This window comes from Teleopsis dalmanni, chromosome 1 (genome assembly GCF_002237135.1).
Source record: "Teleopsis dalmanni isolate 2A chromosome 1, ASM223713v2, whole genome shotgun sequence".
NCBI classification, from domain to species: Eukaryota; Metazoa; Arthropoda; class Insecta; order Diptera; family Diopsidae; genus Teleopsis; species Teleopsis dalmanni.
Window position 1 is genome coordinate 56,691,477 of NC_051846.1, and position 27,703 is coordinate 56,719,179.

The window sequence follows — 27,703 nt, forward strand, 5'->3', positions numbered from 1 at the left end:
AGGGAAATTCTAAGTTGTGCCGATAATATGATGTGCCGGTACGTGTTGATAAATGGCTAAATGTGTGCAGTGCAAAAAATCCCAAAAAATTTCCCATTTGGTTTAGCATCAACTTAGCCTAACTCGCACACGTCCTAAGTACGCTTTAGTCTAATTTAAATTCCCTTTTTTAATCTCAATAAATGTGGCTAAATATTACGAGGGTCTAAACGACATTTCTTTGAAAAATTTTAAAGTACTTTTTAAGGTATCATGGTACATTAGGACGAATGACATCCTCAGGAAGCTCAAGATTGATCCGATCAAAAAATACATAAATGATGGAGGCCTGAAATTATTTGTGAAAACTGGCAAGCTTACCAACGCTGCTTTATCGAATCTCAGAATGGTTACAGGCTCCTCGGGGAAGTATGCAGATTTGAGGTCAATTAATGCTTAGCGTGATGAAGTGATAAACAATAATCCAGACAAGATGTAGAGAATAGTTATGAAGGAACCACGCAGTGAATAGAGAGTAAAAGTCCTCAAGTGCACTGACTCAACTAACCTCAACATAATAAATAAAATTAATAATCTTTAAATTTGAAATTATGTATATTTAAAATTATATGATATTCAGATTACTAAACGCTTAATATAAAAAGGTTTTTAGTCTAAATCACTTTTGTATTAGTTATTAAGGTTTTTATGATTGAAGAATTTTAAGTGTTAAATTTTGCATAACACTCTCGACTTAATTAAAATTTGAATCGATTCTCTCTCTTCTACTTTATTTTTAAGTTTTCGGACCAAAGAAACAACTGTTGAACTTATATCACTCACATTAAAAAAAAATTTATATAAAAATATATACATGTTGTTGTTGTTGTGATTTGAGGTAGTACTATTGCGCACTTTTACTCTATTGTGGCTGGGGGTCTTATCCCTGCCCCACACTAAACTTTAACTATACTAGAATCATTATCATTTATTTATTTTCTAACTGATGACGCACCGTAGATCAGCATATCTTTCTGTGCGTCCTGAGGTGAACTTAAGGTTTGTTAGAGCGGGATTGGGCAAGGTATCGTTATAATGACTAACACATGCTTAACTGAAGTTGTAATAAAAATCGGATGACACAGTTTATCTAAATTATAAACAGTTTTAATTAATTGCCAAATTTTCGGTTAAAGAAAATTGAATAACAATTGAAAAAATCCAAATTTATTCAACGCAAATGAAGTACAACATTGGCTCCGTAGTCCATCATGTGAGTATGCGTTTCAAATATGACAGGGATCAACGTTTGGCATTAAATATGATATATTTATAAACATTATTTACACAATTTTATATTTAAACCAATAAATTACTACCAAAAAAATTACTTTTAATTTATATTAAATTGTACAGTCTGGATCGAAAACAGCTATATGATCAACCAAAAAATATACCTAATTATTAACCAATGTTTTGTAATGAAAACGATTATAAAAAAAAATTAAAGAAATAAAATAGCAGGGTTAATAGAAGAGAAAGAAAAACCAATAGCAAAAGAGACGTTTCAAGAAAACGAATTTTTGACAACAACTTTCAATGTATTCCCAAATAAATAACTTTTTAGTTCTACATAATAAAAACATAGTGTAGCAATAAATGATAAAATTTCCAAGGAGTAGGTTAGAAATGAAGTCTGAAAGAATTAGTTAACAATTATATTATATCAATACAACTATAGCTCAAGGCAATTTCAATCTTGTACACTTAGTATATAATCTAGGATCTTTTTTTTATACAAGTCATTTATTACACAAAAATAGGGCTGCTATAAACACTTTTATAACAAGTAGAAGCACTTTTTTTTAATATTTCAAAATACAATATGGTTCAAAAATCTGGTTTCTTGTAAATTCTTAATATAATAGTACTAGAATCAAGATATATGATCATTTAATTAACTTTTACTTACCAAGCCCAAGTGTAGCATTACTGTGTAAACTAGATGAACTATGACTATAACCACTTCCCCATGAGTAGCGATGATTTTTACTATTTGGAAGAGTGTGGCAAACATTGGTCTCGACTATGCGACGTTCCGTTGTTTTCTGCAAATAGAAAAGATTAAATGACAAATTAATTATTAAAAAAAATTTTGAATTTGACCGTTTAATTGTCGTTCAATTTACACCATGTAAATGTATCCTTATTAACATATATAACATAAATCAATATAGATACATGCATATTTATATTTAGATAGCTTAAGATTATAATAAAATAATGAAATCACAATGTTGAACTTTGCTCATATATTATAATTAAATATATAACTAAAAAGATCTGGGCTTCGACCTATATTTATAGAGTTTGGTTTTTATGAAATCCTGCATATTTTAGAAAACTTCAGAGAGCGTTCATTTAACATAACAGGCTTAAACTCTATTTACATTGATCAATAGTATAAATTAATTTATATAGATATATATATTTATTAAAAAATCGAATATATATACAATTTTTTTATTTTGTACTTATACCAATGCCAAAACCCAACTGAAATTTATGCGACGTTTTCTAAATATTTCAATACACTATTTTCTGCTCACAAAACACGAAATGGTAATAAATCATTTGGAAAAGATTTGCTATACTCTATATAACCAAAAAATTCAGCTAGACAAAGTTTTTATTTGTGAATCCCATATATATTTAAAGAATATATATGACTTAAATCTTTGGGGCATATATTTAAAGAAATTGATAAGAGTGGAGCACTTACAGCAATACGGTCTGGCTCTTGTTATGCAGCCAGGATATAATCCAAAATAATATTAGGCATAGCTGTACTATATTTTAGATAATTGAAAGTATTGAAAATTAAAGAATACACAATTCAGTTCGAGTTATAGTAATTATAAGCTCTTGCCGCATTACCGAATCATTAAGTCTAAGCTGTTCTCTCACAGCTATCCGGATTACTTGAAGCTCTTGTGAAAAACGGCCTGAACTTAATTAACATAAGCACCGTATACATATGGTAGCATCATAACTACGTCAGATTACATACTTTTTAGTTGAAATTTATATAAGCTTAGATAAAAAAAGTTTTGATACATTCGCCATATAAACTAACACCATTTCTCGACTATTTGTTTTTGTTTGTTCAAAGCACCCGTAAGTATTTGTATTACATACTAGACTACAATATTATTTGTTAAAGTACTTAACCTATAAATGCTAACTGTCGTATGTTGATCTAATTATGGATTTGTCTAATGGCAAAAAAATAATTATAAAAACTAACATCAAGAAAAATAGACACTAATCGATATAATAAATATTAAAAATAAAACGGGTATCACGTTGGATACTTTAATTCATTTTTGCATAATTTCTATAAAAAGTGACAGCATTTCAAATTTATGACTATACCATAAATGATCTTTAATTATATTAGTTTTTTTAATATTTCATAATAAAAATGTAACAATAATTAAATAGTTAAATTAAACAAAAACTGACAGCAAAATGACTAAAATGACGAAAATTACAAGCTATCAACAATACAGATACATGATATTAGGAGTAAAAAACGTAAATGTTGTAATTGCATAGTGCAGATAAATATTTCATATAAATAAAAAATTGTATATAATATGCATGTTTATTATATGTCTTATATTTTAAGAAAAGAAAATTTAAATTTAATATTTGAAAAAAAAAAATTTTTTTTTATAAAAGAAAAATTAATAACAATAAATCAGAGATATATATTTTTTATATACTGCATATATACTACTTTATTAAATATGAATTTTTATTATTCTATACGAATCAGTTTAAAATAACGCACTTTTATTATTTATGAAGATATAAAAATATTGTTTATAAAAAATATTTTGAATTGAATACAATAAAGAGATATTTTAAAGAGTGACGAGGTGGAAGACTACTGCGAAGCGATAACTTCTGTAGTGTAAAACGTTTAACTGCCTAACGTTACATTTTACAGCTGTACTCTACACAATTCAAAAGAAAGGAAGATTAACAGTGCGAATGTGATAGAAAGAGAAAGAGACAGAAAGTAAACCAGAAAGAAAGCGCGAATGAGAAAGCCACAGAAAGAAAGCGAAAAAGTGACAGAAAAAAACGACAGAGAGAAAGTGAGAGAGAACAGGAACACAAGAGAGAAGAGGAACGAGAAAGAGAAGAGGAACGACTGAGAGAAGAAGAGCGCGAGAGAGTAGAGGAACATTAGAGAGAAAAGGAACATCAGAGAGAAGAGGAAGATCGCGATAATGAAAGAGAAATAATTCTTACGACATTCATTTATTTATGGATATTAATTTGACATTATCAGTAGTCAACTCAATCCGTATCACATAAAAAGTGTGTCAAACAATATCAATAGCGAATCATCAGTCCTTACTAATCCAAGCAAATGGAAGGAAAAACACAAAAAGCCGCACCTTTTATTGAGTAACAAATTTAAATTAATTTTAAATCTGTTTTAGTTCTAATATATTGGGTGCTATATTTTTAAATTCCAGTGAGGATAACGTGAATTTCTAATTGGTAGCCGAAGCACCTTCCTTTAATTTTATATGTGAAATTGGAAGCTGAGCTCACTGACATCGCTACGCAAAGTTTGTTTTTACCGAGCAGAGGTCAGTGTTCGGTTTCAAATCAATGATCTTAAAGGGTTTTAATATCATCACTTATATATATGTTTTGGTAAAAATTTCAGAACGACTTTTCAAATGATATATAAATATTTGTGAACAGCAAAAGTCCAAAATATACCTGCACTAATTTAGTTAATCAACCCATATAGAAAAGTTATATTGCAATTTGGTCCACATACATCAAACTTAGAATGTGAAAATTAAGTGCATACACTATTCATAAGAATTAAAATTATTTATGTTAGTTAACAGAAGAAGAGAAGGAAACGATTTAAAAAATTAAGGAACCTCAAGATTAATACAAAATTACATTGACAAAAGAAAGAGAGAAATTGAATATTGAGTAAACTTGAGTTCATGTCGCGATGAATTAAATGAATCTATGAAATTTTAAGATATCTCTTTGCACATCATATAAAATAATTCTCTAATAAATGAGTTCAAAAAAGTATAAATATCGGATATAGTCACGGTTGCCACTTATAGTACTTTAGTACCAAAATTGGTACTTTTTTTTCGTTTTTTCGTTTTTGGTACTCATGTTCAAAAAATGGTACATTTTTGACGACCCAACTTTATTGTGGATATTTCCAATTAATTTTTTTTATAAATGCAACTTTGCACTATTTTATATTTTATTCATTTATAACACTATGAAAAACACAGAACGTAAAAAGAAAAAGGTCCAAAAAAATTTTGGACCCTTTTTTTACAGAAATGGTACCTTTTTAAACCAATTTTGGTACAGGAAAAAATTTTCAAATGGCAAATGTGGATATAGTATCCATTCTACGTATTTACCCGAAATATTTTATTTTGGTTTGACACAATAAGTGACTCTTTAAAGAAATGCATAAACGTATACATTCTTGATAAATACATAACATCTGAATGGACTTAAAAGTTATATTAAAAAGTGTTCAAACTGTAATCATTAGTTTCGTTCTTTATATATAAACTTTAGCTAGAACCAAAAAAATGCTGTTAAACCGCACTGACAAAAAAGCACAATCGCTTTTTTAAGATATGCAAAACATTATTTCTGTCCTTGTTTTTATTTTCATTAAATTTAATATAATTGTTGAAACTTAAATTAATTAAGCTTTGTAGTTAGGGTAATTTAAATTATGTTAGAATATTAGGTTTAGATTCTAGAATAAATGTATAAAAAGAAAACGTAGTTTTATTGGGTATATTTCTATACACCAGAAATTTGAGACCACTGCAAAAAGTCTTGCAATATTCAGCTAATCAGGTAATTCATGTATTTAGAGTCATACGTAGATCATCTGAATATTGCGAGGTAGAACCTGTCGGAACTGAGGTGTGATAGATTCTCCAACCTAATATCTCCAGCACTTACAATAGTTGCTAAAGTCGTTGTTTTTAACTGAACAGATAAACAAATACAGAAACTCTTGTTAATATCTTTGCTTTTTTTTTTAAGTGACTTATGAAATTATTTTTTAATCTAATTTAATTTTAAAATAAATGAAGACTATCTCTTAAGTCACTTTTAGTGGTCATAGCAATACAAAAACGAATTCTAAAAATATTTTACTCTGTAAGCAGCTTTTGATTGAATAAACTTGCTTGGTATTCATTCCATTAAACACAATTTGCAATATTTATTGATATAACCTTTTGAACGTTTTAATAAATAAATCAAAATAAAACGATTGGAAATGATAAATTGCTTGGAAGTTTGCAAACTGAAATAGATGTTAATAAAAATATCTATCGGATATTACGCATGCTGCAAATATTTCAGTAACAAAACACGGCTTCAGTTTTTTTACCATTTTTTTTACATTGAAAAATAAGTGTAAAATATATAATTAAAGCTTAATGGAAAACCAGTTAAAGTTGTCGTTGGAATATATGAGCAATAATCGTAAATTTTATTATTTTTTTAATTTTTTTTTATTATATTTTTTTTTATTAGTCATTTAAAGTTAATGGTTAAAAAATTATAAATTATTGTCGTCTAAGTAGGAAACTAACAGCTTTAAACCAATAGCAAACAAGCGATAACCCTCAACAAAAACTCGCCTCAATATTCAGTTCAATCAATTGGTATTTAATCAATCAGATATAAAAAAGCTATTATACAATAAAAAATATATATCTCATAAATTATACTCACAACTAACTGGAAAAAGTTAAAATAATATTACTACATATAAATAAAATTGAATATAAAGTCTTTATAATATATATGGGCAGAAAATCACAAATATTTTAATTTAGTTGAGAGTCTACTTAAAACCTGATCAATTAACTTTTGAATGGTTATTTTCTTTTGCAAAGTCCATTGAAGAAAAATGTATTTGCATTAAGTCAATTTATCACTTTAATATCTCTTCATTTACAGAAGTAAAAATTCTTGAATGTTAACAAACAGTAAAATTTCCCAAGAAATCCTAATGATTTTTAATGATTTTAATGAATATTTCGCATAACTGAAAGCTTCTTGAATGCTTGGCACTGTTAGTTTGCGGCGACGTAAAAATGCAATACAGCAGAATTTTTACGACCTTCGTTAAAGAAAATACTTGGAGATATAATTGGAAGTTGTACATCTGCGGAATGAGGACTGAACAAGAATTGACCAGGCTCAACATTTTTTGAACAGTTGCACAACTTTGAAGACATGGCATATTTAAATACTAATGACTTTGCGTTAAAAAAAAATATTATTAGCTTAGACTTTGTATTCAAGAAAGAAATGGGAAATTTTTATATAATTGATTTTAAACTAAATTTATGATTAATCTAAATTAACTTTTTTTTCATATTACGGTGTAAAAATCAGATACCTACGGCCACCTTACAATTTAGAATGAAATAAAAAAAAAGTCCCATTATTGGGTCAAGGCTGACTTGAAATCAGATACAAACTACATCACACATCTGAAACCAAAATTTTAAAATTTTTCAATCAGCTGAAAGGCAGAACCTAAAATAAATCTGAAAATACTAACTACATGGTTGAATCAGAGATGGAGAAAGGTACGAGAGCGAGTATCTACTCGAAGGGCTTACAAACAGTCAAGCAGTAATACTGATTTTTAATCACTTGTAGCATTTTTCATGCTAAGATATACATTAGTTGAAAAAACATCAAATTTAATACAAATTGGTATTGTACGATTTAATCTATGAATATTACCATCTTTGTAGACAGTCAGACAAAAATAAGGGTAATAAAATCGAAAACAGTCAAATTGAAGATTAGAATGAAATGTCGTACTTTACCACTGAACTCTGAACAGAATAATATCTTGTCTCTTTTTGTTAAATTTCTGAATAAATTAATATGGTATATAAGGAAACAAGATTGCTAAATATATAAAAATTAAGACGATACCTCTTCACAAACTCTAATGTGAGAACTCTTTAATGAACTAAATAATGCGGTTGTGAGATCCTAATATTACATAGTAACAGAACGAAACCTATTTTGGGAATAGTGTTAATTTTTGTTAACCTATTTTGGTGTTATCACCAGTAAATTATTATCAAATTGGAACAGAAGAAAAGGAAAATTAATGTCACAATCAAACAACTTTATTTACAGTTATAACTTTACTACAGTAGAATTTCGCTAATCCGGGTCCATAAAAATTGCTGCTATTCCGGCTTACTGGTACAATCAGATTGCGTGACCCATATTAAAAATCCATGAAAAATCTTGTGTGGTTAAATATTTATTTTATCAACATCAACTAAATAAAAATTAAGCAATAATCTACTGCTTATTAAATTTATCTATTAATTAAATACCATACAAACGAATCTCATAGGTGAATAAAGCACACAGGCAAATAACCCATAAATGTGATTTACTTCACTAGACCATACAGCATATATATTCTTTAGAATGTCTATGTGATGCGGCCTTATATGCCGAATCACATAGACATATAATTAGACATATAGACATATAATTAATATTTTCTTATTATTTTTTATTCTTAATTATTTAATTTATGATTAGCATATTCTAATTTTATCCAGATTAAGAGGGAATGTGAACCAAGCCGTGATTCAATTTACTTATTCAATATGGATGATCTCAAAATATTCTATACCAGTTAAATTTCAAATGCTTACGTGTATCAAATTTTTATAGATTTAACCCGATATACAGTCTTCAGTCTTTTTTAGTAAATGAAATACGCCTAGCGCTGCTGATGGTATAGGCAAGATGATGTCAAATAGCAGATTTTAACAACCTGTGAGATATATCTCTTTGAAATATATTCTAATCCGCCTCACTAAAATAGACCAAAGGAAAGCAAGAAGATTTCTTCATCAGCAGAAGCACGAAGTTTTTAAAAAACGGATCGATGAAGAAGCTGCTGATTTCAGGTTTTGATAAAGGGTACTTCTGTAAACTATAAAAGTTTGAAAGTTCTCGGCAATGTAAATTACTTAAAAAGTGTTACACATAGAAAAATAAAAAATATTAAATTAGCTTTGATAATTTCCACAAAAAAAAAAGTGATTATGAAAGTGATTATATCGAAATGAAATGAAATGTTGCGACAAGAAATAAAATATCTTAAGGAAATAAATAGTGATCACAAAAATAGTGGCCATTGGAAAGTGGATCCATGAAAACAATGTCCAGTATTAAGGTGTCATAATATTCCTATTATCACTGTCATTATATACCATTATACCATTATCGTTGGTAAATCCTAGTCAATGTGAATAACTAAAGAAAAGTTTTAAATAAATAAATTGGGCAAATGAAGACTATTAAGATGAAGTCTTTAACTAATGCAGTCACAAAAGATACTTTTTTCAAATGAAAGAATTTTTTTAACCTGAAGAGAAATTAGTGGGGACCAAAATTAAAAGATAAAGGTTAGAAAGGTGTGGATTATTAGTTTATAGCAAAGTAATTCAACTTTTCAATTGAATTTAATGTATCCACGAAGAATTTTTTCAAATCAATGTCTTTCGTCTAAGAAGACTTGCTTATAGACCAAACTGGGTAGGTACAGATAAGAAACTATTGAATTCGCCATGCAAGTAGAAAACTATCTCCATCATTATCATTATGTCCTCTACCATTTCGGAACGCATTTCAATATGATTTCAAATTATTCACGCTTGTTAAACAGCTGAGTGTTAATAGCGCTAATACTAAAAAGTTATAAAACTTTGTGTGACTTATAAAAGCGAAGATGAAAATTATAGAGTTGGGGTTGACCCATGTGCACATGCATTTCAATTTTTTATAAAGAGTAATTATATGTAAAATAAATCACTAAATTATTTTAAATTAGTTTAATAGGAAAATTAATAGGTAAATTAATAGGTAAATAATTTATTTTAATAGGTAATTCAAAACTTTCAAGAGGCACTCAAATTTTTGTTTTTGATGTGTCTAAAACAGGGACCGTAACAGTTATCATAAAAAAATAAAAATCATCTTATAACTGCTATCATTTACATTTTAAAATAAAACTCAAAAAATAATAATTAAATTTGAGTTTTATTATATTCATCAAAAATAATAATTATTATATGCCTTTTATTTTTTTCGCGCAGAAATAACTCTTAAAATTTGCTTCTTATTTTAAAACGCACAAATAACTGGTATACTTGCGTTATATAATATAAAAAGCAAGAGTATCGCGTAAATTCTGCGCGATATTTTTAAAATGAAAATATAAAATGCAATTTTCATACAACGTAGTTTTTTTTTGTAATTCCATAGAAAATGTTTTAAAGGGTTGGTGCAGGTAAAGATTTAGTTTAGTTTAGATACTCTTGATTTTTATATTATGAAACGTAAGTATACCAGTTATTTTTGAGTTTTAAAATAAAAAGTAAATTTTAAGAGTTATATCTGCGCGAAAAAATAAAAGGCATATAATAATAATTATTTTTGATGAATATAATAAAAATCAAATTTAATTATTTTTTTTTAAGTTTTATTTTAAAACGCTCATATATAAAAAGCATGCATATTGTTAGGGATAAAAGTTGTAAGAATGATAACTATTTACTTAAATAAGAGTTCAGGCAACTTTTTGTTGCCGCTTTTTTTCATAAAAAATTTTAAAATAACTGTTATTTTCGGTCCCTGGTCTAAAACGAGTTTTAGTAATACGTACTATACATATGTTTTTTTTACCCTTTCATTTATTATTATTTATAATAAATAATACATTTAAAAATTGGATAATAAAACAATTTGGATTTCGATAAAAGAGTAGAATAACTGCAGTTTATATTTTTTAGTCTAAAACTTTCCAAATTCCTGAAAACAATCCTTACTTGATATTATTAAATATTTCTATTCCTAATTATGAGTTTTTTTTTGTTAGGAATCATATCAAATATCGAACATAAACTCTACGCGCGAGAATGTTTATTTTATATATTATTAATATCTTTCTTATATAAAAAATTTATAAAAAAATGGTTAAAAAAAACATCGATTTAATTGAAACTTTTAACTAGAATTAACTGTATTTGATAATGATCTGTTGCGTTTGAAACTATTGATTCATTATGAAATTTATTTTGAATATATTATGTTAAGTATTAGCATTTTAAGTATATAAAAGCTCCGTGCACTTTATATGAATTGTATATGTTATGTATAATCACGTATAATCCTTCTCAGTCATGTTTAAAGATACAATATCGTGCATGAGCATTTTACAGCAATTTCAATTGCTTACTAACAATTGAAAATGAAACCAAGAATTAGAATAGTGAAATTAAATATGAAACAAAAACAAACACTTAACTGCAATCCTCTTAAAATTAGTTTTTTTTCTCTATCTTCTGGAAGATGCAAATACTAACATATCGTATATACACTTAATATACCACCTTATACTTTGGAAAACCATATATAGTTAAGACTTACCTTAAGACTATTATAAGGGCGCTCAACCCTTAGTTTGGCCTCGATAACATCACGAATTTCTTGCTTCTCATCATAGGGCAGCGATGACATCGACCATGATGTCTTTATGCTAGTGGGCATAGTATCGGCACCGGTAGTAGTCATGGCGGCACCACCGACTACCTCAGTATCAAGTGTTCCATTGGTGAATTGTTTTGCGTGTGCATTTTTATTGCGTTTCTTTTTCTTCAGGGAACTACTTGCGCTGGTTGGCATAACGAAACATTTTCCTGTCGCAACAGAGGGGCTTTGGGATGCATCATTCGATGTTAATACTGTTGCATTTGTTTTTGTTGTTATTGTGGTGTTATGTGTTGGAGTTGTTTCAGCTACTGTTTCAGTTACGTTTTCAGCTGTTGTGTTTGTTTTTGTCGTTATTGGATTTAAATTTGTTGGCGTTACATTCATTAAATCATTCGCCATGGCCACTGTTTCAGTCTCTTGGTTGCTGGACGTCGTTGCTATTTCTGCTGCATCAGACGCCGTTACTATTTCGTTTATTTCGTTGTTTTGAGCATTTTGAATTTCGTTGGTAGTTGGTTTATCTTCGGTAATAGTTTTTGCCAACATTTTAGTTTGGATTGTGGCAAATTTGGTTCCGTTTAATTTTTTCTTTATTTTTAATTAAAATAATTAAAATTTTATGTTTAAAATTTGCATGTCTGCTGCCATTTTCGTTTGCAAAATTTTTTTGCAATTGTTTTGTGTATTTATTTTTTTTTTTTGTTTTGGTATCCAAAGTGTGTGTACCACTTATTGACTTCCGCTTTTCAGTACTTTTCGCAAAGTTTTTAAAGTTAAATCTGCAAAAAAAAAATAAAAAAATATTTAAAATCGTTTCAGTCTACTGATCTCTTTAATCGTACTAAAGGTTATTAAACCAAATTCATGAGAAATAATTAAACTTAAGATTATTCTTTAAATATTTTAAAAAATTACAGATATGTCAAGAACTTGTCTTGAAAATATTTTTTTAGATGCAGAAAAAGAAAAAGAATGTTATTCAAATTGAATATAATTTTTTTAATATATTTATTGCATTTAGAGATAACAGCAAATCCAATAAATAAAGCACTTCTTTTTTTTTTTGTTATTGAAGACATAAGATTTACATTATATGTTACTTTACATTTACATTATACTGTACATTAAGCAAAACAAAATATCTTTCCGGCAGCTAAAATGCATCAAACACTTTCAACTGCTTAAAACCATATCTATTCCTTTCCATATAGGAAAGGTCTGTTATTTCTACCACTCCTCCGCTCCTCTATGTAATTGTGATTACAGTAACTCCCTTCATAGAGTACACAATTTTTCTTTATATCTTAGATATATTTACTTAATAAATGTTAAGCCTTTTGATCATCTACTTCATTTCTTTCCCTGTATTCTGGAATGAGATTCCCTGCCTCGGAACCATTTTTTTTTATGGGTTCAAGTCTCACAAAAAAAAAACCATCTCTAATGAAAAATTGTCTAAAAATAATAATGGCTGAAATGACATTTCAATAAGGAAGGAATGAAAAATTATGAGATTATATTTTAATCCTAATTGGATTTAATTATTAATAATAAAAAAAATCGCAAGCATTATAATAAAGATGGGAAATCTTAAGGGTATATTCTACGAAACGGGTTACTACATCCATGATTAAACTGCGGAATGCAAGAAGAAGAATTATTCACTTAATAAAAACAGAGAGCCAGGAATTGAGGAGGCCCAAAAGTGCTAGAAGAAGCTCACCCTGAAATTTTTCCGTATATAAAATATCAGAAAAAAGATTGTGGGTAACTTGTGTGCTAGAAAAAGAATAAAAAAAAGTTTAGGGATATAGCAGTTATATTACTCTTACGTTAGAACTAATAATCGCAAAAGATACATAACATATGTCTCTCAAACATGCATGTCATCAAAGGCAAGTAGAAAACGAATAATGTGCTTATAATAAAAGGGTTTAATCTTATTTACACGACATAATTTTTACGATTTTGAGTTTAACATACTCGTAGCTAAAAATATCATTATACTGAACCTGACTTACGGGAGGGATAAAATTGCGCTTTTAAAGGAACATAAGTGCAAGGTATTTAAATTTGTAAACAAATAACTTAACGAGAGCGGCACTTAAATATAATTTCCATAATTAGGCACTTTTTATTATTTAATGCATTCATGCTCTGCCAACTATTAACAGTAATTACTAAAATTTTGCAGGAACTTAATTTAATTTTTTTAATGCTATTGTATATAAATAGAGCATTAGGTGAGGTTCAGCAAAGATTCTGAAACGCGATTTGGATATCACGTAATCCTCATCATAACACAGTTGTTCGATGATTTTACTGCTGAATGTAAGGTACAATGTCAGTAGTAAACGACCCAATACAGAGTCTTCCAAAACATCTAAACACTGAAAACTAAATACTTTATACCGTATTGGGTGGGTGGTATTGGGTATTACATTAGTTTATAATCTAGTTGTTATCGCATATTGTCATCAAAGCTGCTAGTCACTGATGTTTGTTTACTGGTACTGTTACCGTTGTTGTCAAAGTGGCCACACATACAGGTTCAGGGATGCCACAGTCAATGGGATAATCTGTTATATGATATATATAATTGATGACAGAAGCATAGAATATTACCCATTTGGTTATTTGCATAACCAAAATCAATTCAAACATTTTAGCAATCGATTTCGATTTAATTAAACAACACAAACTCATTGAAAAATTCGGAATTGTTGAAATTTCAAAAAAGGACATTAAATTTAAACAAATATTTATTAATTAATTTGCTATACTATTTAGTATTTACTAAATTTTTGGATTTGCACTATATGATAGTATACACATAGTCAACTAATTTTGTTTATTTGAGAACACAATGTCCATGCGTTCCAAAATTTAAAAACTAATAGACCGATAGACCTCACTCCTTGGATTCGTTAAACTGATCAAGTCTACAATATCATCTTTACAAACTTAAGGTTCTCCTATCTATAGTAATGTCAATGCTTTAACAAGGTAACTTAAAATCAAATAATCGAAAACTTAAGTGTTATAGAAAGAAAAACAATAAAATCCTAGACATAGCACAATAGTCGATTATTATATTCAAAAATAAATTTGATTCGTGCAACTACCGGAAAATATACTTAACATTAAACATAGTAATCCAAATTATTTTTCCAAGATAGCTATTTCGAACATGGTAAAACATATTCATTTCAACTACCTACAAATTTTATGAACCATTAAATTTGGTAATAAAAATTTATTTATTCTGTTTGCGTTAAGCTATAGTAATATTTTTTTATTTATTTATTAATTAACATAAAAACATAAAGTATTTTTCGTTATATTTCTCGTTATTTATTAAAATTATTCATTATTTAATTAAGCAATTTTAACAATTCACAATAATTATAAATAAGTAATACTGAACCCAAATTATAAGGTATGCGACAAAAAGATAAGATAATTTAATTATTAAAATAAATCAAATTTTAATACAAACGGAACTCCCACTTGACCAAACAATGCAAAAATTGCAACTGACCTTATCATTTTGTCGCAGCAATATTTAGCTTTTTTTTCTTTTTTGATATATTTAAAACTAACGGGACTTTTTTTACTCATTATATTAGAATTTATTTGTTGCATTTTCTCTATCGAACAATAAAATCCACAAGATCCAAAGATTAATTACTTAAATTGAGTTCCACAAAGAAAAAACAAACTGACCTTATCTTTTTGTCGCATACCTTATATCTATATAATAAATTAATACTAAATGGTATGAATTTATATATATTTTTATACATATATTGGATTAGTTAAAACAGATGAATTAATTTAATACCGTCCACTAAAATTATTTCAATTCAAAACAATCTCTCAATCAAATTTCAAGCTATAGTCGAACTGATCGAAAGCGTTTTAAATCTCTAGCAAATAATATAATATTATTAAAGTTTCTCAGTTAGAATTATAAAATGCATATAATAGAATATAATTGCCGGATTGTATTTGGATTTGTTTTAAAATAGATACGGGAAGGAAATATTTCTTTAAGTGCTACCTTTAAGTATTAAAGTTAATATTAATACCTAATATACCTAATATACTAAATATAATCCTAAAAATATGAAAAGCAAGCAAATTAGTAGATTTCGAATAAATGAATATAGTCTCTCTCTCTCTCTTGTGTTTGTTCTACATATTACATCCTGTACAAAAAACTATTGTGATCGTATATTTTCATATAAATTTGTGATTAACATACAAACGAATAAATTACAATCGTGGACCAAAAGTTAGAACTGCTCAAGAAACCTGGAATTATTTACTCATGATTAAAACCAAACACATTAAATTGATTATTAAAGTAGCTTGCAGATATAAATATACATTAGTATATAAAGATTTTGTACAAACCAATTATTTTCATTTAATTGTACAATTTTGTTATAAAATAAATACTTTGTCATATACTATCACCAAAAATTCAGAGGGTTTAGATGTGTAATAAAAGCTTGACATCGTTTGGGTTAAGTTCATTTTAAATAACTCACATCGATAAGAAATTGTTATATCTTTTGCAGATATATCCGACTACTTTTTACAATTTACCAACTGTGTTTCAAAACTCATTTTGTTCGAAGCGAGGGTGGTATCTGTCTATTAATTTTAGTAAAACTGAAAATACTTCCACATCACTACACACCCGTACAATGGCTTCAGAGATATCAGTCAAAAGTCCACTGTTGACTTTTAACTAACTGTATCTAAATTTTCTCACAATCTTTCTTAATCTCCATATTCCATAAAATTGCAAAATTGGAACATCAATTATTGGCACTTTATGAAACATATAGCTGTAAAACATGTGGTTTGTAAAAGATAGTTTTAGCAAAAGGCCACCATTTTTAAATATTAAGTAATGCTTGAGGCTTTTCAAATTATGCAAATAATATGTAAATATAAATACATATTAGATGACAGCAACTATTGAATTAGATGCCAATAGAGACAGGTTATAAGTTTTCATCTAAAAAAAACTTTTATTATTTAGATTTTAATATGAAAAAAACACACAAATAAAAAGGATCTCTCTAATCTGAAGCAGTTTCTGTTTCACCGGCTTCTGTTTTAGCGTAGAGCAAAATGAATGAGAATTTCTCACCGAATAGATAGAGGAAAAGTAAACTGTTCCTTTTTTCTGTATAAACGTTGCTCTTAATGGGCAGAGAGCCAAGTATCTTAACCAATTTGCTCTTCAATAAATTTGGTTAGTAAGCGAAAGTTAAAAATAATAACCCTCTTAGGTTCCTAAAGGGCCCATTAGACAGCAACGTTCGTTGTCAACGCGCGCTTGCCATTACACAAACAATTTTTTAACAATTTTTAAAACACGCCCCAGATAAAACAACAAATATACTAAAAAATCGCTCTCACATGAGAATTTTTTTCTCCTACTTTTCTCCTACTTTGTGAAATGTGAAATTTGTTTGTGTAATAGTAACATTTGAAATTTTAAGAAATGTGTTGACGAAAATCAAAAAATTTTGATATTTCTTCAAACATGCTCGGTTTTTGCATATACAGTCGGATTTGGTCGGCATGCAAAATTTATTTATTTTGAGAAATGGAAGCGTAAACATCGTTTAAATGCACGCATGATTTGTCGTTAGCATGCGATGCTTTGCAAATATGAATGAATTTTATTTTAAATATTTGTATTTTCTACCTAGGTAAAATTTTTTAATTTCCAAAACATTTTATTAAGGAGAATTAAAATATTAATAACCTTGGGCTAAAAAAAATAACCAAACATTAAATTACAATAAAAATTTTGTTTCAAATATTAATTGCATTGTGCACCTACGGAAAATTTGTTATTAAAAAAAACCAAAAAAAAAATTAAATTATATAAAATATAATATATATAAAAATAAATATATAAATTGAAATCATAAAAATAAATATAAATATATAAATTAAAATTATAAATTAAATGTCATCATTTTTCGTAAGGAAATTACGCATAGCAGCCGCTGTCGACACTTCAGCGATTGCTTTAATACTGATGAGTGCACAAATTTTGCATTGTTTGCTGGAGGCGTGTTTAAAAAATTGTTGGTAAATTTAATGTGTAATGGAGAGAGAAGACTTCGTGTGTTTGTCAACGCGCGTTGATGTCTAAAGGCCACTTAAGAGGGTTATGGACCAAATATAACGATGCTCCCTATATAAACAACAGACCAATTAGTTAACAAATTTAATAAAATAATAACAAAATGAAAAGAAAACGCTAATATGGAAAGTCTCCACTTGATTCAATCAATCAAATAATTCAGATTTTGTTTGAGTGGTATTCATGCTCAATTTAGACAATCTACACTTAACATTTTTACTTGTTTTAATATAATTTTTTTTATAAATGTTAGCACTTAAATAAATACATATTAGTGAATTCTATTTATCTTTTTAAGTAATTGTACATAATAAATAGTTTACCTTAAACAAATTATTTAGATTGTGCAATTTTATTGAATGTTAATTATATTTGAAAATGTTTATGGCAAATATACAGACAATATAATTTAAAAAGGCTTAAAAATTACTTAATACTAAAAAGAATTTGAAATACATACAATACATAAATTAACGTTGAAATTAAAAGCTATTATATAAGTATTATATAAGCTAGCTTATCAAACAATAAACAAATTTCGTAAACAAATCCAACAAAAGACTTATATGACTAATAGATTTTGCCGCCGCTGGCAAAGAAGGTAATCAGAGATACAAAACGTAAATAACTGAAAATTAGCGTGAAGTCCAATAAACACCTAACGCCTTCTTCATATGGAAAGTTATCTACAAAGCAAATCTACAAGAACAAAAATTTTAAATTAAATTTATTACTTAATATTCAAACAAGAAAAATTTATATAATAAACACGATAACAAATTTGATTGCGTTTAAAAATAAATAAATAAAAATTGTCTAAGCAAAAAATTAACCCAAACCAAATACATTTTATAAAAATTATCTATGAGCACGAAAAGAACAGACAACCATGAACAAAAAACCAAAAATAAACCCAAAAAAAAAAGTGAAGAATTACTTTAAAACCAATTTGAACCCACCACAAAACCACATATGTGACTTTATTGGCCAAAGTACGATTGTTGGTACGGAACGATTTTTTAGAACGCGCAATTTTGCAATTCAGTATTAAGCGGAGAACTCACAAGAACAAAAATAACAAGGCAAAAAACAATGTCATGTTTCTATTATGTATTGGGTACTCGTATCTAGTATCTATTTTAGGTTTCACTTGGTAGCGAAGTTAACTTTGAAGTCTGCCAGTAAATAAAATAAACAACTTGTGTGCAGTTTTATGTAAAGCTACTCAATCGCACTTTTGATTTTTGCTAGTTGTACTAATATACCTAGGCAAGAATTCTGCACGAAGGGGTGAAGGTGCATTTACAGTCTTGGCGGCATTGTTCTGTAGTTTGAAGTGCTTAAAAGCGAAAATTTAACTACCAACCTACACAGCCGTCCAAATACAGACAGTAAAAACTGACTTCAACAAAGTGAGAATGCAAAAAACGTAATTTATAATGTCGGCTGACATTTAGTCCATATAAAGTTTTATGCGGCATTTGTTATTGCAACAGCTATTAAAAAACCTTTTTTCCACCAATATTCAAGAAGTTAATCATTTGAATTCGCGCCAAAAAATAGCCAACATGGAACTTTGGGCGCTGCTGTTTTTTTTTTGTTGAAGTTTCACTCTTAAACGACAACTTTATGGCCAACTTTAATGTCAATTGGCAATGATACGTACGTTTTCAATGCTCCAACACATTGCTGGTACCTTCCATTGGTCCCTGTTTTTATAAATAAAAATGTTAACTTCAAACTTCCTCTGCAGTTCGTCAATTTGATTTCGTCGCCTGAGTTGCATAGAAATGAGCATTAAATGCCAAGTGGTGGAACGTACGCCAAGGAGAAACGATGATTCATAAACCAAACAAATAATGAAATATTATTAAATAAGCATAAAATAAGGAAATTAAACAACTATTTTTAGTTATGATACGAGGGCGGTTTGATAAGTTAGTGACTTTTTGAATTTCCCGCGCTGTTATTCCAAATGCAACAGTACTGCCGTCAGCTGTAATCTACCAGTGGGCAACTTTCTAATTTTGAGCAAGCTACGTCGTTCAGTTGGTGTTTGATAGCCGTTCAAAGCAGACAACCTAGTGAATTTTTACGAAAACGGAAAAAAGTAAATTTTGTGTGCTGATTAAGCATTTCTGGCCAAAATCCACGAATTGGGATACGAATTGCTACCCCATCCAGCATATTCTCCAGAATTAGCCCCCTGCGACTATTTTCTGTTTCCAAACCTAAAGAAATGGCTGGGCGGTAAGAGATTTGAGTGGAATGAAGAAGTCATTACCGAAACAAACGCGTATTTTGAGAACTTTGAGAAAACATATTATTTGGAGGCAATAAGAAAATTAGAAAAACGCTGGACTAAATGTATCGAGCTAAAAGGTGATTGTGTAGAAAAATAAAATGTTTATTTGCCGAAAAAAATTTGTTTTATTCAAAAAGTCACTGACTTATCAAACCGCCCTCGTAGAATTATAAGTGATTATATTTAACACTTTTTGTAATATAATTATAAGAAATCAAAAAAGAAAATATATTAATTTATTCATCATCATCATTAGGGACGCAACGATCCTAGTTGAATCTTGGCCTCCCTTTATTACATATATGTAATTTATTAATTTGTTTATAAAAATAAAATTTAGTGATAGATGAACTACTGACATCAAAATGTATATAGTTAAAACTTCAATAGGAGTATTCAAACTGTCATGTAAAATCATTGCAAGGTGCACCTATGCATTTCGTGCACCTTGCAATAAGTTTGCAGTGAATATTCTTAATAAATTAAGTATCTAATATAATGTTTACTCTCAGGCTTATCTAATCTACTAAGCATATTTTTTTAGATATTTTGTATGGAATTTGTATAAGAAATTGCACATATTGCTGTATTTTGATAGAGTTAAGTAAAAGAGTCTAAACAAAGCTTAAAGTGTTTTTTAGAAGTTTGATTTTTAGATTGACAAGAGTTTTTCTAAATGCTGAATTAGTGGTTGTAAATGTAACGAACGCAGAAAACGTTTTAACAAATTTAGGATTAACTGTACCATTAACTAAAGAGTTTTGATGAAATTCTCGGTATAATCTTATTACAAGAACAAGAAGGAAGTGCTTGCTGAACTGAAGAGCGTCTAAACGTATAAATAGCCACGAAAAAAGAAAAGAATTCTCCAAATGAATGTTAAAGGAAAAACAACATAGCTTCACCACTATTTCTAACATAATATAGATTTTAGTAAAGAATAAAATCTAGTACTACAACTTAGGTAGAGTGACCTTTTTCATTGTTTAGGCTTTAGCAGACATCATATTACTTATAGTAGGCAAAACCTTTAATCATTTATGTGATTTATTAACTAAACAAACCGAGGCTTAAAGTAGTGTTAAGATTCATAATTTAATTAGAAATTAAGATATATAATTTATGGATAAACAAAAAGGTATGCCTTGTTCTTTTTTCCAAAAAAAAATTTTATTTTAACGACTTTACAAACTTTCACCATAACATACTTATCAATGTATACATATATTTTCTGCTCAAAAAGTATCCGGATTTTGTTGTTTGTTAGACCTTATTCAAAAATTTTTTGTTTTGTTTTCTGTTATGTTGGTGCACCCTTTCTCGACATGGTAAAAATTTGAGCGCCATCTGTCAATTAGTTTGTTTACAGCAGCTATTAATGTGAGACTACCTCAAGAGCATTTATCGATTTTTACTATGGAAAATTCTTGTTGTACGCGATTTTTTGACCAAATACGGCACCATTGTCATCACTCAGGCACCATATTCGCCAGATCTGGCGCCGTGCGACTTTTTCTGTTCCCGAAACGCCCCTTCGTGGTAAGCGTTTTGAGTCGATTGAATCGGTAAAAGAGAATTCGCTGAAGGAACTAAAAGCCATACCTTCACGGGACTGCGAAAAGTGTATGGAAAATTGGGTTAAGCGTTGGCATATGTGTATTGCTTCAGAAGGAGCATATTTTGAAGGAAATAAAATAAATTTGGAATAAAATTTAAATTTGTGTTTTATTTACAAAATCCGAGTACTTTTTGAGCAAAAGGTATGTACATAATTAATATTAATTTTATTAATATTAGTAATTATGTATCTGCGGGGAAGATTACATATATTTGTTTGCAAAAACTGAATCATCTTTAAGCTTTAACATTCAATTTTAACTAAAGTCTCACTAATTAATTTTGGGGTAATTTACTCTGAAATCGTTAGGATAATCGATTAATTGCAACTTCTCATAAATTTTTTTATCTATCACACTTCTTCGCTTACTGTTCTTGCCCAATACTCTCTGAGAATCTTAAACATACAATATCAACATTAAAATATATGCCAATTATAATTTAATATATTATTTTTTAATCAGAATAAGGTTTTATGTGCTTTAAAAATTTTGTTTTTAGTTATTAACTGCCTAGGTACTAACTGAAGACGGGTTATAAACACAATGGGATAAAAGTTATAATTAGTTATTATTTTGATTATTTTAATTACAAAACAATATAAGTTAATTCAATACTAAATCTTGTTTAATATTAATATTAATATTAAAAAAGTTAACATTATATTAAATGTCAGAAAAATCAAATTAAATAATGTAGTCAATTTTCTTTCCATTTTCTTATCATTAACTTAAACTTGCATATCCGTTATATCTTGCTTAAGAAAAATATTATAAATTTCCAAAAATAATGGTTAGTATACGTTTCGAATTAATATAAATAAAAACTTTAAATTTCAATTTTATCAAATAACTAATAACAATTTTTTTATAAGTCTGACGAATTACCTGCCAAAAAATTCTCGCCGGAAGGGCGATTGTATCAAGTTGAATACGCAATGGAGACCGTATCATATGCAGGTAGCTGTGTTGGTATTGTAGCTGAAGATGGTGTTTTGTTGGCCGTGGAAGATGGTGGTGATACCAAATTAAGGGATACTACCGTTGTATGCACTGGAAAATTATTTCAACTTTCAAAGTGAGTAGCCAATATTGATTGTCTGGGTATTATAAATACTAATGAATATCTTACAGTGACACAATTTGTGCGATGTCTGGTGTTGCAGGTGACTGCCTTGTACTTACTACGGAGCTACAGGATACTGTATACGAACACGTTGAGGAATATGGTGAACAAATGCCATGTGAAGAATTGGTAAGGCATTTAGCCAGCATCATTCAGTCCTACACGCAATATGGTACTTATCGTCCGTTTGCCGTTTCAGCTTTATACATAGGATGGGATGAACGTTACGGTTATCAACTATTTCACTCAGATCCAAGTGGAAGTTATTACGGTTGGTTATGTACTGCTATTGGACGGGAGTCTGAAGTCGCAAAGAGTTTATTGGAGAAAGAATTGACTAAAACCGATTTCAAAACGAATTTGGAACTAGCTAAACAATTAGCTCTAAAAGTATTTTTAAAGATCTCCAAAAATAGTATAATAAACGAAGAAAATGTGAAAATAATGACTTTGAAACGTATCGACAATAAGATTGTTATAGAAAAAATTACGAAGGATGAAATAAAGGAGTTACTTGAAAATGTAGATATGTCATGTGATGAAGATAATTAGAAGAAATTAACGTCTAAAATGCAATCTTATTTTTATTGTTTGATTATACAATTATTAATCATAAACATTGTAAATGTTATTATGTTGTTAATTTTCATATAGTTTTAAAGCCAAAAAATTTATTCGAATAAAAAATTTGGTTTACAAATTTCTGCTACTTCAACTCATTTTACTCCATAGATAAAATTACAATTGAATACTTTTGTTATATACATCGGTTTTTTTATTGCTTTTAGTGATTTATCCATTCCAATCAATAGATCGTACCTATGTAAACTAATAGTTAGCAACCTAAACGAATAACCAATTCCTTATTTTCGCTATTTATTTTACTAGTATAATGCGATGTCCGAATAACTTGAGTACCTATACTCTACTGTTAATGTTTAAAAATTTCGATGCTTCATATTATTTTTGAGAACGGTTTCGATTCATTAAGATGCTCAGATAACAACGGATTTTTCTACAGTCAATCAATGAAGAGCCCTGAAATTATTTACGAAAACTGACAGGCTTACCAACTCCGCGTTATCGAATCTCAGAATGGTTACAGACTGTTCGGAGAGGTATGTAGATCTGAGGTCAATTATTGCTTAGTCTAATGAAATGACAAACAATAATGCAATCAGGGCGTAGAGTGGGGTTATGAAGAAACCTCAAAGTTAATTCGTTGAGATTCAATTAAGAGATACATTGCAAGAAAATAACATTTCTTGCAAAACAGGTGATTTGTATTTGTCATAATAAAATCAAAATAATACTATGTAAAATTAAAAAATTTTTAAAACATATCTGCAAATTGCTGAGTTTTATATATAGTATAAAGTATAGTATTAGATTACACATAGTATTTAAATTATTGCACAGGAATATAAAATTTTATTATAACAATTCAATTTTGTAAATGTGTTAAATAAATTAAAATGCTAAATTGTTAAAAGTAGTTGAGTCTACTGATATCTACTATCGAAAAGATGTGTCCGTGTAATCGGATTTTTGCATATCAATATTCTACAAATAATGTAATATGTGAACACCCTACTACAACTCGTGAGGTTTATTTAGTCACATTTTGATAAGTTTGAAAAAGTCTAACATTATCTATAATAAATTCTAACTTATACTCTAACTATTACACTTTAACAAAACGAATTATATGTTAAAAATACGATATAGCACAAATAGTATATAATAAGCAAAATAATTATCAGAAATATCAAGTTTAAATATACTAAACAACAAATAGATAATAATAAATTCAAGTGCAGAAATGAATTGGTTTATGATCAGTTATAAATGCTTTTCACGATTGTGAACTAAACTAAAGGAAATAACGTTTGGCAAAATAAATGCACTGTTCATATTGAACATAAAATGTTGTATATTAGATGATGTAAGAATTACATAAAACAATTCAAAGATTAACACAAGTGTGAATATGCAAATAATTCGCAATAAATATTCACTTAAATAGCAATCCAACTGTGGCACATGAACCGGAAATTGTGCGCAAATTGGTCAAATGGGTAACGCTTCATTATTGAACATTGCACTACTGCCAATAGTTAGCACCAAATACAAAAAGTTTAAATTGAAAACAAGCAGACAGATGCCGTCACGAGATGTAATTACATTATTAACAAGATATCTACAGAAAATACGACCGACCACTTCACAGGTAACAAAAAGTAAATAAGTAATCCAATAAAGGCATGAAATTGGATGTGGGACTACTTCAGTAAACTCAAGTCTTCCAATTAGTTTGTGGTCAACATAAAATGCAGCAGCACTCCACCATAAATTTTAGACTTTGATATATATTTTTATCGTATGCGAGGTGTCAATTTATCAATTTTATAAAAAGTTAATATACTTTTACATATTTATTTGATTTCATAATTAATATACTACTATAAGGTAATTTGTCACATGGAGGAAGTTTAAAATGGTGAGTCTATAAAACGTTAACAATTAAATTATTATGTTAATAAATTTATCTAACCGCTTTATATAGTCACTTTTAATGACGAATGTTTATTCAAGGCTGATATGGTCTAACGATGAATAATTTATATCATGTAATAGACAAAAGCCTAAACCAGTGTTTCCCAATGTGTGGTGTACACTTCACAGGTAAGCAATTTAACTATTTAGAAACGGAATTCCTGTTTAGGGAAGTGATTTTTGATCTTACGAAAATATACTACATTATTACAAACAAAGGTATTTGAAACACTAATATTTAGTATATTTTTTTTAGAAAGACTTTACAACAGATATAGATTGATACTCCTTTTGCAAAATATTACTCTTCAGTGCAATTTAATTTCTAACTGAACTGAAACACAAAAAATTAATGAAAAAAAGGAGATATTAGGATAAGTTTTACTAGAACAATAATTTTTCGTTAGCTGCAATTTGCTACTATATATATTATACTAAGACAGATAGGAGGCTACAAAGGTTCACAGATCTAGCATATCTCAAAAAAAGTTTGAGTAACGCTGCCTTAAGCTATTTCAAAATAATTGCAAATAAAGAGTAAAGATATGTAAAATAGTTTTCTGAAATCACTACAAGTCATACTTCTTAGAAACGTCAAAAGCTCTTCAATTTTTTATTATAGTTATTAGTATTCCATGCATTCTTCATTTAATATAATGCATACATATTTGCGTTTATATAAGAAAGTTAAATACAAAAAACATTACATATGAATAATTCAAATTGTGTTAAAATTATAACTAAACCATGAAAATTTTAAAACAGAAAAAAGCTGTTATAATTAAAACTGAAGAATTATATACATATATGTGAAGATGGATGCTTTTGTCAGTTTTTAGTTTTCTTTATTTAACATGCCAACATGCAAATAAACTTATCACAACAGTCGAGCATAAAATGCTTGGACTTAAATGCCTGAAAAGTTGAAACTATCGTAAAAATATTTACACTTATAATAGGCACTAAGCACCCAACCAAGTGTTTATTTAACTTTCGTTTTCAATACTGAAAGAAAATCTCCAAAGCAAGTCGTTTACGAATATTTTTATTTCCATATTTGTTTTTTTTTTTTAAAGCGCATAAATAAAACAAATTTTAAAATATAGTGAAATATAAAACATATATTGTAAAAATCTAAGATATAAAAGTTATAATAAGAACTTATAGAACTGTTTCAAAAATACAGACAGAATTCTCATTATCATTTGACTCTGCAGCTCACAATTTCCGTTTCATATATACCTTCTGCTCACCCTTTCTTGGTACACCCTTTCTTGATATATGGTACAAATTTGAGCGCCATCTGTCAATTAGTTTGTTTACAGCAGCTGTTAATGTAAGACTACCTAAAGTGCATTTCGCGATTTTTACTATGGAAAATTCTTATTGTACGCGATTTTTTGACCAAACACGGCACCACTGTCATCGCTCAGGCATTCACGGCACCACTGTCATCGCTCAGGCACCATATTCGCCAGATCTGGATCCGTGCAACTTTTTCCTGTTCCCGAAACTCAAATTGTCCCTTCGTGGTAAGCGCTATGAGTCGATTGAATCGATAAAAGAGAATTCGCTGAAGGAACTAAAAGCCATACCTTCACGGGCCTACGAAAAGTATATGGAAGATTGGGTTAAGCGTTGGCATATGTGTATCGTTTTAGAAAGAACATATTTTGAAGAAGATAAAATAAATTTGGAATAAAATTTAAATTTGTGTGTTTTATTTACAAAATCCGAGTACTTTTTGAGCCGAAGGTATAGTGACCAATATTAAACATTTCTTTTGTTTAAAATAACCAACCACATATTTTATTTATTCCTCGTTAATTTTAAGGCACAGTACAAATTGATCTAACACTACTCATAAAGTTTAGCATCTATCTAATACTGCTTATAATAACAGCTATAACAGCTGTTATAATATATCATGACAATAAGTATGATAAAGACTCTGTACATAAGGAATATAACGCATCATTAAAAGAAAATGCTTTTATCGTGGTAAATATCCTAACAATCGGGTCATGTAAATATTGGTAGATTTGTAGGGAAATTCAGATAAGTTGACTGTTTTCGGAATCCAATATGACCAATGCATATTCTGAAAAATAATAGTTCTGGTACGTCAATTAAGAATACACTTTTAGTAAAAAACAAAACATTATTATATAAATATATACAAAACATAATTAAATAATATAGGTGTACTTATAAACCGATTATAACAATACCTAAAACATTGCTCGGCCAGAAGAAATTGAAAAAGAAGACTCATCTCGATTAAACATCAGAAA

General features: G+C 28.4%; 2 protein-coding genes across 2 annotated transcripts in view; one reads left to right on the forward strand and one right to left on the reverse strand.

Annotated features, from left to right (window-relative positions):
• LOC119681839 overlaps positions 1-12,265 on the reverse strand; it is a 41,130-nt gene extending 28,865 nt beyond the window's left edge. Inside the window, exons 1-2 of the mRNA XM_038095133.1 lie at positions 11,566-12,265; positions 1,952-2,087 (exon numbers count right to left, since the gene is read on the reverse strand). Coding sequence (XP_037951061.1) covers positions 1,952-2,087; positions 11,566-12,174 — 745 coding nt within the window. The 5' untranslated portion in view covers positions 12,175-12,265. The remainder of the gene's footprint in view (positions 1-1,951; positions 2,088-11,565) is intronic.
• A 10,200-nt stretch (positions 12,266-22,465) lies between these two features.
• LOC119672407 (proteasome subunit alpha type-4-like) lies at positions 22,466-23,488 on the forward strand. Its single transcript, XM_038083444.1, has 3 exons — positions 22,466-22,520; positions 22,603-22,805; positions 22,862-23,488. The coding sequence occupies exons 1-3, from the start codon at positions 22,518-22,520 to the stop codon at positions 23,403-23,405; spliced, it is 750 nt and encodes a 249-aa protein (XP_037939372.1). The 5' UTR covers positions 22,466-22,517; the 3' UTR covers positions 23,406-23,488.
• The last annotated feature ends 4,215 nt before the right edge of the window (positions 23,489-27,703 follow it).